This window comes from Halyomorpha halys, unplaced genomic scaffold, assembly GCF_000696795.3.
Source record: "Halyomorpha halys isolate HHAL.00 unplaced genomic scaffold, Hhal_1.1 Scaffold1085.1, whole genome shotgun sequence".
Classification (NCBI taxonomy): Eukaryota; Metazoa; Arthropoda; class Insecta; order Hemiptera; family Pentatomidae; genus Halyomorpha; species Halyomorpha halys.
Genome location: NW_027116558.1, coordinates 109,185 through 130,816, shown reverse-complemented (window position 1 = coordinate 130,816; position 21,632 = coordinate 109,185). Strand labels below are relative to the sequence as shown.

Here is a 21,632-nt window from a genome sequence, read left to right as displayed (position 1 = left end):
CAAAAATATATTAAATCGTACTGTAATATAATAATTATTTTTAAAAAATTAGCAATCTCAAACATTATATTTTTGTAAAATTAATTTTTTTTAACATTTTCATTATTTACATGAGGCCTGTTTGATTTTTAATATATTTTTTTTTCATTCTTTATTATTTGTTATAAGTGTAATTTATATATTGTTCTGAAAACAATTTTAAAAGGTACCTATTTCAATTTTTTATAGAATAATTAAAACCACTAAAAATAAGAAATATTTTTATTAAGTTCAATATAACAAAAAGCAGATTATTTATGAATTTCCACTATTTATGATTTTGTTTTTAAATATTTAATATTTCTGTTATAATTATTGTTGTTAATCATTAAAACCCAAACTTTTTCACTCTAATAATTGAGGTGTATTTTTTTCAAAACCTAATGGTATCAACCTTTTGATTTATTTTTCATTATTTTTTTTTTGAAAAATTAAAATATAGCACCTAAAGCATACTCGGTTTATTTCAAAATTTAAATTTTTCCCCGTCGAATACGTATTATAAATCAATATTTTAAAATAAAATTTTTTGAATAATAATTTTATAAATGTGTAGATAGACTAATCTTCGGCTATAATTTTGAGATATTTTCTTTATGAATTTATTTTCACATTACGAAATCTAAAAAGAATTCTATTATTTTTAAGCACACGTATATGTATTTTAATAATTTGATTTTTTTTGTTAGGGATTTAGTGTTTTGATATTTTTTAATATATCCTAAATAATCCTTATAATTCTTTTTTATAAATTCGAAAAAATATATGAAGTCTTATTTTTTATTATTATTTATTTTGTATTTTTATTGGCTTTAATTTCTCCCTTCATCTAAATATCAAATATTTTTAATATTGTTAAACACATATTTCTTTTCCGAAATCAATTATTTAAAATATTTATATGCCATTAGTGACCTAAATACATACAAGCTGCAAATTTATCCGATTACAATCAATATAGAACACAGGTCACGATAAATTGTTTCAGGCACGAAGATTGTTTAGGACGAACGTTTTTCCGGAGCTTTTCCGATATTATCTTCTATGAAAGAGTCTATACTTAAGTGTAATGCTAGGGTTTTTTTTTCCTGGTTATTGATTTCAATGATTAAACAACGATCCTAATTTGAACTTATTATTGTACACACACAAACACCATCATCATTATTTATTTATTTATTTTTTTGTTTCAGTCGCTCCAGTTATAAGGGTACCAAATCAATTGTTGGGTGCACCACTTGGAACAGATGTGGCTTTCAAATGCTACGTCGAAGCGTTCCCTAACACAATTAACTATTGGATTAAAAATGGAGGAGAAATGCTCTTAGATGGGTAAGTTTATTTATCTTGTTAATTTTTAATTTTATTATATCCTACATACTTTCTCATTATTCGTTCCTTTCTCACTGACAGATTATTTAAAGTAAACCACAATAGTTCCTATTCATCCCTCTTCTTTCAGTCCGCTGGCGTTCCTCAGGGTAGTATCCTCGGTCCCATCCTCTACACAATCTATACAACAGACATCCCAACTAATCCTCACGACGTATGCCGATGACACATGTGTGCTCGCTGTTAATAATAACCCTTTAATTAGATCACAAACTCTTCAATCCCATATCACAGCCCTCGAAGAATAGTGTCGTAATTGGAGGATTAAAATGAATTCCAACAAATCCCATCAAATCACCTTTGCCGTACGTCGTAAACCTACTGACTTCCCTACAGTATACTTCAATAATGTTGCCCTTACCCCTGTTGAACAGGTCCGCTACCTTGGACTACATCTGGACAAACGACTAACTTGGAATCCTCACACAAGACTGAAAAGACAGGAAACTGCACGTCGATTTTGACTATTACATTACTTAGACAAACGGTCCAAACTTCAAATTCATTATAAAAGACTGATTTACATGACGATCATAAGATCTATCTGGACATACGGCGTTGAGCTTTGGGGCTCCACTAAACCTTCGAATTTCTCTCGTATCCAATCCTTACAATCCAAAATCCTTTGTAAAATCCTAAATGCTCCCTACTTTGCCACAAATAAAATCATCCACAAAGACCTTAATGTTCCGAATCGAATTTATCACAAGTACAGCTTTTATTAAAACATAACGATTTAATGTAATTTTTCATCAAAATCAAATGTGATTTTTTTTCATACATTCTTATTTTATTCTTTAGACTGTAATAATATATATTTCTTTATTATTATTGTTATAAATAAACAGTTCCATATAAGATGCTAAGAAATAATTGGGTTTAGATAGTACGACAATAAATATTATAATAAAAAAAATAACATCCTTTATTTGTACTGGGACTAGTCCTTTAGAATATAGCAAACATCAAACATGGTATTTATTACCTTAGAGTATAATACAGAAATTTGAAAAATAAAACTAATGAAATAATAAATCATCATAGAATATGTCTAATAATAATAAATTAAAAAAACATAACAATCATAAAAATCCTAGAGCAATTTGTCAACATATACACTTCACCCTTTACCTAGTTCATACTTAATTATATTCTGTAGACAACTCCTTTTTGTATTATATTACTGACATTTCGTCTTTTCAACGTTCATCTCGCTATTTATAGTCTACTGTCGCCTATCGTATTCATGCCATTTCTTTATTTTCTATCACTTATTTAGCTCAATTTTACTTTCTCTGTAAATCTAAAATTTTCTGACTTTTCGTTTAGTTTTTATTTATTTAATTCAAACGCTCTTGCATAATTAGTTTATATGACATCAGCTATTTCCACTTGGTTTAACGTATAAAGCAAACACTCTTTACCGGCCATTCACATCTTGATGGCAACTCGTCTAGAGTTAGTAACTTTCTCGGTTAATGTTAATTTTTCTTCCTTTGTCACACCCCCAGGCATCTCTGCTCTCTTTTTTACTTCTTTATTCAGTTTTCAAGACATCCTGTGTTTATTTGAGCTTATTACATTTTACTCATATGTATTATTATGCATCTTTTACTACCTATTGTATAATGTATGACGTTTTCTTTTCACAAACATTTCATTTTAATTTTTTTTATTTTTTCATTCTTTATACATTTTCAATCCTTATTTACATATTTTATTGTATGTGATTTTTAATTTTTTTTTTTTTTCAATTCTTCATTATTTACATGAGGCCTGTTTGATTTTTAATATATTTTTTTTTCATTCTTTATTATTTGTTTTGTTTAATTCTTACCTCCACCATATTTTATTTTATCTTCTGTTCTCCAATATTATTTTTTTTAATATCATCTACTATCTACTTAATTTATTGTTATTTATATTTCCTCGTTTGTTTGATCTTATTTTATTTTTATTTTTATTTGAGTTCAGGTTGTTTGTTTTCAGCCCTGATGAAGGCTTCATATTCGAGTCGAAACGTCGGCACCAGTAAAATTAGTTTTATTTATTAGTTTATCATTACTGACCGCACACTGACCATTTTCTGCTCATATGTGTACTTGTTATAATTGCTTTATATATTAGTTTGTACTTCTGCCACAGTTCAAATTAAACTATTATTGATATTAGGTGTTTTTTTATTTGATATTCATTGTTTTTTTTCCAACAACTTTTTTGATCCTCCTACTTCATCTCTTCAGGTCGTTAGGCCAGTTGATAAGAAATGCGAAGATTAATGAGGTCATTAATTTTTTTTCCTGATTAATTTTAACATACAAGAGGTGGAAGGTTATACGAATAATAAAAGAAATAGAAGGTAGTACGAAAAGGTTACGGGTAATCAACCTATTCAAACAAGAATGGGAGAGTCAAGCTTTTATTTCGTGGGACCGCCACAAAATAAAAATCGACCGAGATTCGGCCGAGCCTTATCTTTGGCGATCGAACTTTCGCCGTTGGAGACATAAGGTTGCTAAGGTTCTGCCTCAGTTACAACAGCCTCTGGTAGGGCGTGGCCGGCCTGAGCCAATGGTTCGAGTCCTATGTGGCCGTATCAAACCTCTTCTTCTTGAGGATGACAAAGATGAGGATTCATCTTTGTTTTAAAGTTCTGATATCTTTAACCCTTATGACATCAGATCTATTAGAATTACATTTTTTTTTTGGAAGGGGGTAGAGGAGAATTTTATACTGAAGTGGCTTTCCTTGAACTTAATTTTTTTTTTCACTTTTATATATTCTAGGCTTACTCTTCTTCCTGAGGATGACTGCTTTCTTATGCTCTCCTATTTTCTTGTTCTTCCTATTTAGACTCACTCTTTGCTGCTGTTTTTTATAGTTCCATCTTATGCTTCTAGATCTATTTTCTTGGGTCTTCTGTTAATATCAGACTTCTTCTCCAAGGCTCTTCATCTATAAGCAGATCTCTTTTTTCAAACAATGTTTTAATCCCGGACAATGTCTCCACTCCTTCGACAATTTTATTTAGCAATCCGGTTTTATGTTGTAAATTCTTCAACATTTCCTGATTATGGTATGGTTCTTGAGTTCCCTGGCTATCATCGGCTTTCTTTAAGGCAAGAATATAGGATTCATCTTTGTTTTAAAGTTCTGATATCTTTAACCCTTATGACATCAGATCTATTAGAATTACATTTTTTTTTGGAAGGGGGAAGAGGAGAATTTTATACTGAAGAGGCTTTCCTTTAACTTAATTTTTTTTTCACTTTTATATATTCTAGGCTTACTTTTCCCTGGTCAGACCAACCTCATCTTTCCATTTTACTTAAGTTCTTCCTTGTTTCTTCCTCTCCTCCACTTCCCGTTTTAGAGTTATTTTTGGCAGCCTTTCAGCAGATGTTCTTTTAACTTTTCCTAACTAAATAAATCTTTTTTTCGTTTAAGGTTAAAAGAATTGTACTCTTCACTTCCGTTGGTTCTCGTATTCATTATCTTTTAATTAATATTTTTTTAAATTATTAATGTTTATTTCATAATTAATTGAATTTTTGTCTCTCATGTATAGACCTCTCTCATTATTTATATCATCGGTCTTATTTGTCCTTGGAAATATTCTAAATACGACGATAATCGACCCTGAACCAGACACCCTCGTTAATGAGATTCGGAGGCCTGGTGATGTGCGGTGGCTGTTGGATAACTGTGAAATGTGGTTTTACTGAACCTAACTTAACAGCACAATTAGAGTTCCCCTCAGATCCCACAAACAGTCCCTCTTGATTTGATACGTTCCCTAGTGTCCGGTCGTGTGTATTCAATAATATCCAATATGGGAGTAATGTACCAATTAGGACGTTTGTAATTGTTTGACAAACAATCCAGTTAACATATGGAAATTAACCATTCAGTGTTCATTGTATCCAATTTCACAATCCTCAGCAACCTAAAGTATATTTGTAAAATCGCACTTAAATTCCATGTTTTAAGACTTTTTAAAATCTTTTCTAGTCCAGAAGCTAAACGTAAAACGTAGTTAGCTATAAAATATTTTATTTATAATAAATAAACATTAGAATCTATTTATATTTATTCTATAGTATTTATATTTATATTGTTAATATATAAATTACTGGGAGTGGATTGCTCAGTTGTAAGGTACTGTGCTACTAACTCCATGGACCTAGGTTCAAATATGGCTATGGTAGATAAGTATTTTTAAGTTTAACTATAGTAGTGAGTCATTCTGTGGGTTCGGGCTCCCTCAAGAATCCAAAAAGCCTCATAATGTGGATACCCTAATTTGGGATAAACTTTTTTTTTCTTGAGTGCAAAGGAGTATACCAGAGGTTTTCTTTTTTATAAATACATTACACTGTACAATATTATAATTATTTAAAAAAGAAAATGTTCACGAACGTAATCATTATTTTTTCAAAAATTAATTTTTATAATTAAAATCAAGAAATATTTAACTATTTGTATAAATAATGATCTTATATTTTTTTTCAAATTGTACGATTGTTGGTAATATATATGTATTTTTTAAATATTCAAGTCTAAAAAAGTTGAAATATTAAATAAAGATTTATAACATTTAGTTAAAAAATAAAACGAGGTAATTTTTTTGATTTTTGAGTGTCACGGTGTGTACAAAGTGGTTTTATTTTTCAAAAATATATTAAATCGTACTGTAATATAATAATTATTTTTAAAAAATTAGCAATCTCAAACATTATATTTTTGTAAAATTAATTTTTTTTAACTTAAATAAAGAAAGGTTAAAGTATCTTTGATTTGAGTTTAAAAAAAAAAATTAGATTTTTTTTCATTCTTGACTCTGAAGTAGTGTACGAAAAGATTTTATTTTTCAAAAATATATATCGTTTTACAATAATATAATAATTATCTTCAAGATTTTTTCTGCAAACTAAATCATTTTTAATAATTCAAAATAAACTTTTATAAAAAAAAAAAAAAAAAATTAATTTCGAGTGTCAAGAAAAATATATATACCTTAGAAAAATACATTACATTGTATAATAATACAATAATCATTCTTAAAATGTATTTAATTTTTTTTTTCGGTAGTCTGAATTAACTATTATTTATGAAGAAGTATTTTAATATGTAGATGTTTTATTTTCCAATAATATATTACAGTGCATAGAAATATAATAATTATTTTATTTTGCAAACTTAATTTTTATAACTGAAATAAATTAAGATTTAAATATTTTTTAAAAATAAATATTTCATAATTTTTACTTGAAAATAAAAAAAAAACATTTTTTTACAATGATATAATAAATATTTTTATTAAAATTGATTAATACATGTTTTTCACATGTTTTTAATACTTTTCATTTCCTAATCGGGTTGGAATATTATCACAGATTTTTTTTCTAGCCTGATCTGAATAGGTGAACTATTTAAATAAAATAAAAAACTGGAAAAAAGATACAGTTGTCACTAGGATCGTGAGGTGCCATTTAAAAGGTTAAGATAATATTTACATCGCAAACAGAATAGATAGACACAACAAAAAAAAATTCAAACTTGAAAGTTATGTGAAGTCAGGGACTTAAAAAAGATAGCGCTTCTCAGAATACAGAATGCAAAAGATGGCCCTTTTATCGGAATTTCAATCAGTAGAGGGGCACCCGTCGGTTGACATCCCCAGTTAGGGACGGTAAACGAAAACGAAATCGATAAAGATTGTTAGACAAGAAACCGTATATCGTGAGTGTAACAAGACCGCTTTTTTTCATCCCCCCTCTTACATCTCTCCCCCCCCTAAACGACAAGGAGCGTTAGTTTATTCGGTATACACATTGAATCGTAGCTTCTTATCCGTAGCTTATAGATTGCTATGTAAAGGACGAGCCTGACAGGGAAACTGATAACCGGGGGTCGGGGAAAACCCTCGGGAAAACAGCGGCGATATTTCACCGCTTTTCCGAAACAGTTTTCCGACCGTCCTCTCTCCTTTTGTCTCAGTCCCCGGCCGCCATGAATAATTCACTCCCCTAATTGATAAATCCGGTCACAATTAGTGCAGCAGGCAACGGGCACTTCCGATCTCGGGTCTTGGGTGCTCGTTGGATCCCGTCCAATGCCAAAATTTTATACAAATGTGGAATTGATATTGAAAAAAATTATTGTTTAATTTATCCAAAAAAGTGTATATATTTAATTTTTTTTTTTTACCTGTCGCGACTCCATTTTACAAATTTTCTATAAAATTAAATCCGATATGTTAACTAAAATCTTAAAATCTTGTAATAGGTTAACCTTGATTTTTCTTATATAAATTTTACTTTCCTATCTTATTTATACACGTCTCACGTTATGTCTTTGTGATCTTAAAGGAAACTAATCTTCGTCAGTCGTTAAAAAGTTGTATTATATTTTATATTAAGTATTGTCTACGATCCTGGTGTTCTTTTCTATGAATATTATTATTTATATATCATTATTATTTTTTTATTTATATTTATTCTTTCAAGAATTTTATTTTATTTTTATTGATTGGAGAAGTTTGTCGGGGGGTGCGGTCAGCAAAGAACAACATAAATAAACAAAACCATATTTATTTATTTTATGCCGACGTTTCGACCTGCGACTGCAGGCCTACCTATCAACTATTTTTATGTTCGTCTCCTGCACTTTTTAACTGTATATTTTACGTATTTTTCAAAGTTTTTACTCTTACGATTGTTACTTATTTTTTTTTTTTTATCATTGTTCATTCAATTTTATTTTATATTGATACTATTTTACGTCTTCCTTACTTTTATTTATATGTAATTTCTTATTACTTTATTTTTACTTAATATTTATCCTTGCTTAAATTAATTTCATATCGCTAGTCCGAAAGTATGACGACGCTACTGTAAACTTAGGAATCAACATGTCTGTGCAAGTTAAATGTTAAAAGTTCATCCTCTGTATAGTCTATGCAATTTGTCGATGTATATTATAGTACTTTTAAAACAAATTAATAGCTTTGAACTTATATTTATGTATTAAAATAATTATATAAATAAATAAGCGTAAGGATTTCGTGTCGCTATTACCCAGTTTATGCACTATAGTCTATGTAAAACTACTTTATGCCTTTCTGTATCAAAATCTCTCACGAATTAATTCTCAGACTTTTCTGAAAGCACTTTCAAAGGGTTAGTGTATTTACAGAGCGTAACGAAATTCAAAAAAGGTAAAGAACACCGATGTTGAATGTTTCAACCCATTGTCTACCTCTGCCGGTGGAATTAAAGTTTCAAGAAGTAAGCATGCTCAACTCCCGTTGCTATTATAAATCAGAAGTCGCTTTGTCGCCGAATAAAACATTCAGCCGTATTACAATATCTCTAGGCGGGGCTCGGCGGAATATTCATAACGTGAATACAGAAATAATATCTGGCCAGGGGAATTCTCGGGTCGGGGTTTGTGGCTATAGCATTTGAATAAAGACTGGTCTTCATCTTGTAGTACATGTATCTTAACAGGTGTGCCTAGCGATCATTATTATGTTTTTTATATAGCTTTATGCAGAACTATAAATATATATATATATTAACTCCAAGGACTCGGGTTTGAATCCAGCAATGGCAGATAATTGTTCTCTGTAAAATGAAATTTTAGAATGACTATAACAGAACTCATAAATATAGAACTTATAACAGTATGTCCTGCAGCAGCACGAGCTTCAGTCTTCGGGTTGAGGTTGGGTTTCCCAAGTTGTAGGTCACTACTCCTTTAACTGTAGGTAACTGGGAATGGAATTTCATGAATTTTTTTTTGGATGTAATCCTCTATTGTCTCTATTTGTAATTCTCGGTGCAATTGGCGATTTCCTACAAACCAAGGAGCATCCACTAAAATTCTTACGATTTTTGAAAGATTGTAATTTTTTCCTTTTCTAAGGATGCCGATCTTCAGACTTCACAGCCGTACATCAGCAGTGTCCTGAGAATTGTTTTAAAAATAAGAATAGCTGTTTCTGGTTTTATTTTGGATTTTCTGTTTAGGATAGGACATAGCATTGCTAACCTTGCGTGGGTTTTATTTAGTTTGACGTTGATATGGTGGTTCCAGGTAAGACGGCGATCTAACCACATTGATATTAGATAGCATAATGCCAAACAATGAAGCTAAGATATAAAGAATGATGGATAGAGCAAGACTATAAATACTGTTGACCAAGTCCAATTATAGAACACGAAGGGTAGGGAGACCAAAGCTGAGATGAGCGGATTATGTAGGAAGAGAAATGGACAATATCCTGGAAGCTAAGGAACTTGATGGTGTCGGAACAAGACCGCGAAACTTGGAGGAAGCGATTTCATGAGGCCAGAACCTGTAACCGGGTTAGAGAGCCTCATATGAAAATAATAAAGACAACAAAACTGTATAAAAAAACTAAAACATATCCGAAAATTTATATCTATATAGAATATCACGAAATATATCTATATGGCATCTCAACATTTCTAGTCCTGACTGGTTTAGTCTTTAAATCATCTAAGGTGATATAAGTTAATCTTCCCAAATTTCCCGTTGTCCCTGGCATAAACATACAATAAAACATGTGTATTATTATTATTTCATAAGTTGTGTAATTAATAATTACTACTTTAAAATAATGATACATGTAGAGTATAATAGAAATGTATTTTCTAATCGGTAAAATCAATTATTTATAAAACAAAGTGACTGAAAAATAACTGTGAAGTTACTGTTGTCTTAATTTAGTAGAATATTGTGCAATAATGGATGTAAATATTGTATTATGAGTTTTAAAAAATAATTAAAAAAGTGTACTACTTTCTTATTTAATCTCTAAAAATGAAAAAAATATAGTTTGTATACTTGTACTTAATATAGAAAATTAAATTTCACTTTTTTTTTTTAAATTAAATTAAAACTATCAACTGAAAGATTATTGGTGTGTATAGTTCGTGGCCCAGCCAGTTAAAGCGCCGATTTTGACTGGCTCTTAACTGCCGAGGCGCCGGTTCGATTCCGGCCCGGAGGACCATGTTTTATATCTGTAGTGACTATTAAAAAAAATCAATATTGTGCCCAATATCAGTACAGTTTGGTTGATATGTGCCATAATAATATACATAACGATTTATTATTAAAACATCAATGTAATTTTGTCAATTTGATTAAAAATTGTATTAAAGAAAAACCAAAGCCCAAAAACAGTGGGCGTATTTTTTTTTTAGAGGGAGGGGGTGAGAGGAGAAGGAGTGTGGGAGTTTGGACTGGGGGGGGGGAGTGTCTGAACGTTGCAAAGCCTTATCCAGTATATCCCCACTTACAGGGAGCTTATAGCTCTTTGATCATCTGTCCGATTGGATTTCTTTTATCTTACTGATATGTTCCTTCATTGGTCACACTAAAGCCGTCTGTCGACGAGATGAGGTTCTCGACATTTGTATTTCGGGTTGACATTTTTGTTTGACCTATAATATATGTATTTTTACAGCCATTTTTTTAAATGTAACATTTCTGTTGTTAATTGTTGCTTAAAAGCGTAAAACCCTCTGGTCATCAACGCCTATGTCATGATAAAAGTATAATTTAGAAAGAAGACAATGTGCTTTTAAAAATTGGAACACTAATATAATTTTAGCTTCCTCCTCTGTGAGAGCTTATGATAAATTTGGGGTCAGTCCTATCCTGTTAATTGTTGGCAAATAGTGAGTACATTCTTCAAAAATATGTCTAATCATGAGAATTAACCGACAATATTTGCACGTTGGAGGTGGCAGTTTTCTGATCAGTGAGAGTGCGTGAGGAGATTATGACCTATTCTCAAGCGGGTTAGAGCAACTTCCTCCCTGCGGGTTAATGTAACATTTAGTTATGTGTAGAGAATCAATATTTTCTATAACGAAGAGACAACGATAGTAACATTTTAATATATTATTCATACACGCCAAATGAAATTTTTAATGTAATTTTTTTATTTATTGATGAGTATTACAATCTTCCGCGACCTTGGGCAATAAGTTATAGATGATAAGATTCATATCAAAATAAAAAAACAAATTATAAATAAATAGAATAATATCTCTATATGCATATAAGAAGGAAGATAAATAAAATGAGCATAATCAAACTATGTACATGAAGAAATAAGGATAAAATAAAATAAGTTAACTGATATAAAAATAAAATACAAAGAACAAACAGTAAAGGATGATATAAGCAAACTGAACTTATCGTTTCGTGATTATTCGCACATTTAACAAGAAAAAAATTTTTGATTTTATTTAGAATTGGACGTATCCCAATTATAGTACCGTAGTATGCGGTTATCTTCTTTTGTGAGGTCGTCCTTCAGATTTTTCTAAAGGTTTTAGAGAAGTTAAAAATTATTCCCAATCTACGATACAATCTATGATACACAGATTAAAAAAAAGTTTATTTTTTGTAATATTTGTCTCTAAATTAACCAGCGATATATTTCTGTAAAAATCATTAATAGCTATGTTCTTAACCAAAATGTAATAATTATCAAAGAATTATGACTTGTAAAGGGTATATCCCGAGTAAATACAATAATTACTGTGAATGTTAATAATTATTATGTGTAAGATTGTGGGGTAACGAACGGTTTCCTAAAATGTTAATAAACACCGAACCGACTTGTAAACGTCCCAGTGGTAGACCGAAACGTATATGGGAGGATTGCGTTAAGATTAGATTGAGTAGATTTGGGTTTGGAGGGGCGTTACTGGACAGATGTATGTAGACAAAAATTGGTGGTATCGGCATCGAACCTTCGGCTGCGCAAAGACTTTATTATTATTACATAATATTTATGATATAAAAATATGTTTTTGCTTTTTAAAAACAAATTTTTATTTCATAAATATAAAATGTACAATATTTACTATATTATTTTTGGGATCCCCCTTATACAATCTCTGATACTAATTACACTTTACAAAATTCTAAATTTTTCATTTTATTTTATAAATTTTTTTTTTATAAAAAATTAATAAAAGTTTTCTCGTTTTGCACTAGTGAAGCCTTACAAAGTGGCCACTCTGACCGCATCTGTATAATTATAGAGATAGACGTTCAATTTTTTATTTATTCATATATTTTGATTTTAAATAGATATTCACTCCCTCTACTCTCTGCATTTTCAGAATTATTTATCTGGTAATCATAACACTGACATAAAATAAAATATACTCATCAAGTCAAGGTAATAATATTAATATTGTAAAATATTTTATTTTTTTATACAATGAATACAAGTTTTTAATAATGAAATATTATATTTATGGTACAGTTAAATTTGAATTGCTTATAAAGCCGAAACAAAAATGTGACTAAGCTGATTAAATTAATGCAGTTGTGCTAGCTTATTAGGCAGGAGATTGGAAAAGGGGATTCCAGGGGGTTGGAGTGTAGCCAACAAGTATCAGGAATCTGCCGCAGCAATACAATTTGGAAAATACGGGAGGATGAGATACGGATTTATAGTTGTTTCTCAATTGGAAATTCTCTTATCAGAACTGAAAACATGAAATAGTTGAAGAAAACACATATTTAAACATTATTTCCCGATTCCAAATATTTCCTTGACAAAACAATTTAAAATTGATTTTAGAATTGACAGAATTAGTTGAATTATAAGTTTTCGAGTGAGCAAACAGATATGTTATGAAAGGAAATAGAAAATAGTTTATTTATCTGGAAGTTAAGGTCCCTGTAGAACAATCACAAAGGTAATTTTAATTTTAAAATAAATTAAATAGGCCAAAAAGCAGTGTGGCCACCCTTAATCATAACTTATATTAAAATTGTTTATAAATAATATTAAATAGAGAGAAAAATAAATTAAAAAAATTAACTGACTAAATTCATACAAAAAACCAAACAAAAATATAGTTACGAATTATTTGTACTATTATAATATCGGTGAATTAAAAGGTAGTTAAATAGAAGGGATTTAAAATAGGGAAGGGTAGGTAAATGACGTACGATAGAGGGAATAGAGTTCCAGTGATAAGTAGCTCTGGTAAAAAATGATTTATCTTACGCAGTAGTTCGGCAGAATTTGAATTGCTGTTTTTCTATGGTATAGCTAAGTATTAATTACTTGTAATAGAAAGGAAGCTAGGGAATACTGGCATCGGAAGGATGGATAGAGCCACTTCAGCTCTGAGTAATACTGGGTTATGTGCGTATCTCTGATGATTCTGAAAATAAATCGTACTATGCATTTCATAAAAAGTTATATTTAGATTCGACATTACCCGAGAGTCCATCATATACCAGGCAGCCATAGTTAAAGTGGGGGAAAAAAAGATATACATTGAAAGTAGTAAATAATTTATTTATTATGTATTATCTACAACATAATCCTTGTTACATTCATTATGTTCACGGTTTTTAATTTCTTTATCATAGTAGAGGAACAAAAAAAAGAAAAGAAAAATCAACTAGAAAAAATGCCATAATCTAGATTTCGAGATTGTTCTGTCTAGAAATAAAAAAAAAAATGGTTATTTTTATTTCAGTTGGAGGCCTATTTTATTTTAGAACGTCAATAATAGTAATGTTACCCATTTCATATTTCTTAACCACATTTTCTCTTATCTTGGATAAACTATTCCGGATAAAGGAGGTTCTTCTTTAAAACCATGGAGTTACGATACTGCTGATTTTTTTTTAGCTTATTTTGATATACGGGGGAAGAATGAGCTTTTCTCACTAACTAGAGTTATTACCCTATTCTATCCAGAATATTAACGTATATTTTTCATTCTGTGGGGCATCATGAAATAAAACTCAAACCATCCAGCCCGGAATCGAACCGACGCAGCTGCAGTTATGAGATTGCTATATTGAGGCCTTAACTATCTCACCTCTTGAAGCTTAACTCATAATATATATTTTTTAAAAATAAAAATAATAAACGAATAATTTAAACCAAAGGAGTTTCTGCAGTAATTTTCCCTAATTCTCTACCCTATCGAATTTCCGCATCCCCGTGGAGAGTATAATTAAAATTTTCACAAGGGCGTAAGGTGCTGTAAAAACGATGAAATGGCCCTCGGGCCCTTCACAAAAGGGGGCTACTGGATTGTGTTTTAATAAGATGCCCCGGGACGGGGGGAGGTAACCTAATAATCAGAACCCCCCGCAGTTAATTGGGCTCTTTTGTCCAGGCATGACCCAGACTCCCATTCTCTCTATTAGGGCTGCTTCAAATATTTTCTCTATTAGCAAGGCTTCAAATACGCTTTGATAATTGCTTATGTGGACCCCAAACCCGGTTAGGAGCATTACATATTCTTTGTGTGTGGAGTGTGTCTCGTCCCTCACAAACGAAATTTAGTTAATATCCTGCACTATTAATGGTGTTGGGCTCCTTGAAGTTTGGAACCCGGAGCTTGTATAGGCAGTTTATGAATAGTTAGTGTAATCCTTGATCATGATATAATTAAAAAAATGTGATAATATATTTATATAAGTTTTAAGTTTTACATGCTTATGCAAATGAACTGGTCATTGCCGTCTCCTACTTTTAATGATCACTAATTCAGTTGTAATAGTTTGGTAATTTTTTTTGTTTATGTTGTCCTTTAAACTAATTTTAGAGCTTAAAAAATTCAGGCGTTTTCTCCAAGACAATAAACGTGCATCTTTTAGGTTGAAAGATGTTCCGGACGAAGGTCAAAAAAGGTACAAAAAATATCATAAAACTATTTATTTGTAACCTATGTCCCTTTCTTCTTTCTAGGGCTTCCTTCATCTGTGTAAATATTTAAAAGTTTTTTATTTTTTTAATTAATAATTTATTTATTGATATTTACAACTGTATACACATATATACAACAAGTAAATTTGCTGTAGGTGACATAGTGACATGATAAAAACATGTGGAGAATCTACCCACTGATAGAACTCCAATAACATTTCTAGAGGAGAAGATCTCGAGGCCATCTTCTTTTCAGACGCCTAGGAGGATTATTAGGTAATGAAGGAGAAGCCAGGTTAGAAACAAGTGGATTTGGGTGGTTGAGAAGATATTTAAAAGTAAAATAAGACTAAGATTATACATTAAAAAAAAAATTATAATCCGTATTGCTAAACCTAGAGTCAGGGGTTCAGTACTTTGTGAGGAGGTATGTTACCAGACCAACGGTTGTGCAAGGAGGTGATTTTATCAGAATCACGTACGACTGCCAGATTTTTACCCAATTTCTAAGGCTGATAAACCTAAGGAGGGCTCCTGAACCCACAGGGTTGACTCACGGTTACAGTTTAACAGAAAACTATGTCCAGCCGGATTCGATCTGGCTCCTTGGAGTTCGCAGCATCGTGCCATACCACGTTTCCACTGCTCTCACAATTAAAATATTACAAGAATATACATAGAAAGTTATGTAAAAAAAAAAAGAAGTAAACTAAAAGAGAATATAATTATTAAATAACCTACGATTAACTGTTTGAAAAAAAATTTTTATACAGGTTTGATATTTATTTATATATTAGATAATAATAATAAAAAAAATAGATCTTTGTAGCGCTATAACCCGCGAAGGGTCTTTGTACTTTGTAAGAAAGTACAAATTACTAGACCAAATGTTATGTATGGAGAAGAGTTGGTCAGAATGATGCTTGACTGCTAGAGTTTCCCAATTAAGGTTGATGCTGGGTGGACACCGAGGCTCTTCTGAACCTGTGCTTTACCACTGAGCTGCCCCGTTCTCCATATATTATATAATATTATTAGAAGGGAATAAATTATTTTTTACTTCGTGCGTCCCTTAATTTTGAATGATAATAAGAATTTCTTAGTTTGTTTGCGTGTTTTATTTATATTTATATTGTAGACAATGTATAAATTAAGTTATTTGTATTTTTTAGTTTCTAGTTAGATTTGTTTTACCTTAATTGTACATTTATGACATTCTAGAGAGTAAAATTGAATACCTATCTATCTATTTATCTAAACTCAAGGGATATTTTATTACGCCGGAATATTTTAAATAACGGGTCATTTTTATTGGTAGATTCGTTGAAAAATAAATCAATAAAATTTGCTTAATAAAAAAATGATTTATTCAATTTAAATCTCGTTTTTTTTATTTTTTTCCGAATCGTTAATCAGTCGGAAAAAGAACTTTTTAGATTAATTTCTTAAGCATATTGTTTATATTAAAATTTATTTCACCATCTTAAAACAAGAATTCTATTTCCAAAACTAAATAAATGTCCTATACAATTCTCAGAGAAGATAAAAAAATGTTTAATATAAAATAATTTATTTATTAGAATATCATTTGGGGCCTGCAGTGAAATATACTTCGATATAGTTTTCCCAGTTTTTCCGATATTCAGTTTACAAAAGAGGCGATTTGCTATTGGCCCAGGTAGGTAGGTATAGCTACTGCCCAATCTCTATGCTAATAACGAAGAATTTATTTCGGGAAAAATAGTACCTTATAGTATCTGAGTAGAGATTTTTGCCTGCCTTGCTATACGCTGGTAAATTATTTCTATACCCCGTTGTTTCATATTTATGTCTATATTTTGTTATAAGTATTTTAGATATGTATAAAAATGTGTAAGAATTATACAATTGTTTTCCAATCAGAGATAAGACAAGATCAGTTTAATCATTTTTAATGAGAGGTTTCTCTTTCTGATATTTGATTAAATTATAAATCTCTGTAAAATATTTTATTTTAAGCATTATATATATATATATATATATAATAAAAACGGAATTCCTAAACATTTTTTTTTGTTTATTTATTTTTTGTTCTCAATACATTTTGTGTTTAATATTACAAATTGAATTTTAAGTTAAGCATGAAACGTGTTGCAATAGCAAAATATTATATATTTTTCAATAATGTTTGTAAATCATTGTACAAGTAAAAATCTAACCATATTAACAATGTTTCTAGACAAATGCAATAATTATAAACATATTGAATAATGTACCTATTACACATTGTTTGTCTTGCCCCTACAACCTAGATTCAACAATACCGCAAGACTTATTCGTCAAGTGGGCTTAGCTCGTAGTATCGTGTACCAATGTAGGCGCTCCATAAAAGCATACACATACTCTCATACTTGGTATTTGCTAATACATTAATTTATCGTTATTAATGTATATATATTTGGCTAAAATAATTCTAATAATTTATTACAGTATTTTACCTAATTACGGGAATATTAATACACTTAATATGTATGATTAGTGTAGTGAAATAAATCTTCCTTATATATGATAATCTGATAATTTTTACAGAACATTTCTGAAATACTGCGTTGTTTCGGAGATTTTTCTCTATGTTTAGGATGCTTGATCAAAAATGACAACTACCAACTGTTATCTATTAAAATATTTACAGAAAATCAAACTTTAACTACATTTGTTATTTATCTCAGATAATATAATCTTACTTTTTTGTCATAATATAAATTTTAGATGAGAATGACAGTGGGCTCAAACTGATTATACATGCAAATGTTAATAAAGCACATCTCACATGAACAAAAAAAAAAAAAAGCCCAACTAGAATAAGACATTATTCAAAGATTTCTTTACCACTTGTATGAAAACAAACGTGGTAAATTGCAGTATATAATAAAAAATAAAATTGTAAATGAAAGCACGAGATATTAATTCAAAGATAAAAAAAATAAATATTCAAAAGAAAAACTAAAAAAAATATTATCCCCATTGTCAAAGGAAGTTCCATTTTTTTTTCTCTCCCAACATTCCTTGAATAAATAAAAAATACAAATATTATAACCACTTGTTTCTGACCTCACTTCCTCTTCTATTCCTGACATTTCTCCGAAGTGCTTGAAAAGAAGATGGATTCGAGACTTTCAAATGTAGAAATGTTATTAGAATACTACCAATGGGTAGTTTCTCTACATGTATATATCATTGTGATATATCATCACATTTGCTAGACGTAGTTTTATTTAAATAAAGTGTCAACAAATAAATTTTTAAAAATACAGTTTTGAAAATTTTATTGTAAAAATAAACAAAAGAAGGGAGCGTATTTGGTTTGAAAATTTATCGGGTTAAAACAGTCTCTGATTTAAAATGGACAGGTGCTCATATTCCCATGATAGAGCGATGCTTATTCGTTTTAATTTTTTTTCTATTCATTATTGGTAAATAATAAATAAAAATATTATAATTTCAGTGGCCTAGAATTTCTAAATTGGAGATATTTCATCCGATACTTTTACTGTTCTGAAATAAAAAAAAAATACATTTCGATTTTCTGAAATATTTTTATTCATAAAATGAATAAAAGCAATATTGAGTTAAAAAATAATAATAAATTTTTTTTTTCATTTTAAAGAAGAATATTAAACTGCATTGGTCATACTTTAAGTTCAAAATGAAAATATTTTTTACTTATAATAAAAAACTTTAATCCATTATTAACCGTCGAATATCAATTTATTCTTTTACAATTATTGACTATAGAGATAGGAGCGTAATGAAACGTGTACGCTTCAGGGAGGGGTCATTCCTTTAGTAGGCGTGGCATTCAATACGAAAGTTGAGAATTGCTACCGCACCCCGTATGTCAAAAAAAAAATGATAATTAGTTAAAAGGTGCTTAAATTTTCTTGTTAATATTTTTTTTTTTAATTACTATTAATTATTCTAAAAACTAATGTTTACTATTCTTATTTTTTTTCAATTAACAACTTTCTCCATTATATCAGAAATAATCATCAATTTGTATCAAATTTTGTATTTTAATGTTTTCTTTAAAAGTAATTAATTTTTAAAAAAGTTCCTTGAAAACATTCATTGAAAAATTAATTCAATTTAATGTTCATCTTTTTTTTTTTTGAACAGTAAGTAAATTTTGGTAAAAATCAAATTTCAATGTGAATATTAAATTATTATTCACATTGAAATGAATCTGAACAGAACAGAGAAAGAAACATTAATTTCTCGAGTGTGAATTAATGAATTTTCATTTTAGATATACCAAATTATTGTAATTTACTATAACTTTTATTTTCTTCACATTTGTGATTAAATGAACAGTTTTACATATAATTACACTAATGTGCGAAATTTCTGTTAACTTCAACGTAATGTTGCCTTCATAGGGTGTGGCCTGATGCCACTACTTAGCGTAATTTTTTCTATGAAGGAGAGTTAGGTTATGGTACGCCATTGACCCATTGGCTAAGATAAGTGAAAGATTCTACATATAAGAGTAGTGAAGGTTAATTAAGAACTTGTAATTTATAACTTGTTTGATAAAATTGCATTAAAATAGGTAATAAAAAGCTTACATAATAGTATTGTTTTAAATGTCTTCTTATTATTCCTTTTTATTATTATTATAACGTGAAATATTTGTTTGACTTTTATATTTTTTAAAAATGTTTTTTGTACTTTTTAATTATAATAGTGAGTAAACATGACTTATTTGTTATAATGTTTATAATATATATTTTAAGTTAATCTTAAATAAAATGTTTTGTAGAATGAGCAGACTTAAAAATGGACATTGATTTACCAAAACATTGTGAAGTATCATGAAATAAATTAATGAAGTTTCAATTGTTTATAATTAGTTTATCTAAAGGTTATAATATATACTGTGAAATCAAAAATTTCATTGTCTATAATATCAATAATTATGTGTTCATTTGATATTTTAATTGCATCTGTTACAATTATAAACAGATCTTTTTTTTCCTTTCCATCTTCTGATAATATAGTAGAAAATGGAAAGTTTTTTAATGATTAAAATACGGCAAATTTTTATTACAAATCTGGCAGAGATATCACAAATGGTAGTCTTTCAACTTTTTTCTGTGATAATTATAATCATAATATGAATAATTTATTAGAATTTCATATTTATTTTATAGCATTTATTGCTATGTTATTAATACTCATGTTCATATGAACACAATCGAGTCAGATGTCATGTTAACGTTGCTTTAATTATCAGATTATTAATTACTTTTAATTGCTTGGATGCCAGCAAGCTTTCACAACGTCCCTCAAACTGCTTTCATGTCACAGTATATAAATCTTTTAATTGCAGTTATATTTATCCATCCCTTGATGCATTCTCTAATATGTATTCACATTAAAAAATAAGTAAAAATGCATTCATTTGTCTTTACAAATATTTAAACAATTTTTTTTTATTTATCAAATACAATGGCATTTGCAAAGTGGCTGTTGGCGTATTGCAACATTACGGTTTCCCTTTTTTTCAGGTGAATTAAAAAAAAAAAATTATAATATCCGGTTACCAAGCCATCTTCAGAAATCGTTTAATTATTAATGATTATACTGAATAGGAAATTTACTGTGGGAAATAATTTTTCCAATTGATTTCTGAGATCCATTTTGTAGAAACTAATTGATGGTATAAAATTATATAATATATAATATTTTAACAGGAAATATTTTTTAGTTAATAATATTTGTCTTTTTATATCGGGCGAATACCTTCCTTTGTATTCTTTACTTTTCATTACCTCACATGTTAACACGTTACGGGATCCTTTCTGCATCATCTTCAAAATTATGTTTGCTAAAATTGACAATTTGTTTTTATTATGTATAATGTTTTTGCTATTATTCATTTTACAATTCATATAGCGTGTTGCTTTTTTCCTATGCCAAAAATCTAACGTCATACAAAAATTAAACTTCTTTTGTCTTAGTTATTAAAATATTGTTCTATAAGGCTGTAAGTTTGTTTGATTGACTAACTGATCGTATTGCATGTCCAGCTTATCTTTGTATATCAGCTATATTGTCAGATAGCCTTTGCCCTTATGTTTTGTTAATTGTTTGTTTATTTTCCTTTCTATTTGATTATTTGTTTTGTTTGTTCCTTCTGTTTCTGTTATGGGTTACTTGCCTTATTCTCTAGTTAATTATTATTGTTGTCAATCGTCCTTTTATCATTTTCGTTACACTTTTGTTCTATTTACTATGTCTGCATAATGAGTTCCCAATGCTTTCGTGTTTGTTTTATAATTTACTGTAATCTTGTTACTTTCCGTGATTCAGAAGACTTACTGTAGTGTTCCATAGTTTTTTTTTTTTTTTTGCTCTTTCTCTATTATTATTGTTTGAAAATCAAAGTCTTGTTGCATCAAAGCCAAAGTTTTTAATTTTCCTC

General features: G+C 29.2%; 1 protein-coding gene across 1 annotated transcript in view; it reads left to right on the top strand.

Annotated features, from left to right (window-relative positions):
• Window positions 1-21,632, top strand: part of LOC106688230 (Dpr-interacting protein gamma) — a gene marked incomplete at its 5' end in the record, with an annotated part of 231,029 nt that overhangs the window by 157,337 nt on the left and 52,060 nt on the right. Inside the window, 1 exon segment of the mRNA XM_067053310.1 lies at window positions 1,233-1,371. Within this exon segment, the coding sequence (XP_066909411.1) occupies window positions 1,233-1,371 (139 nt within the window).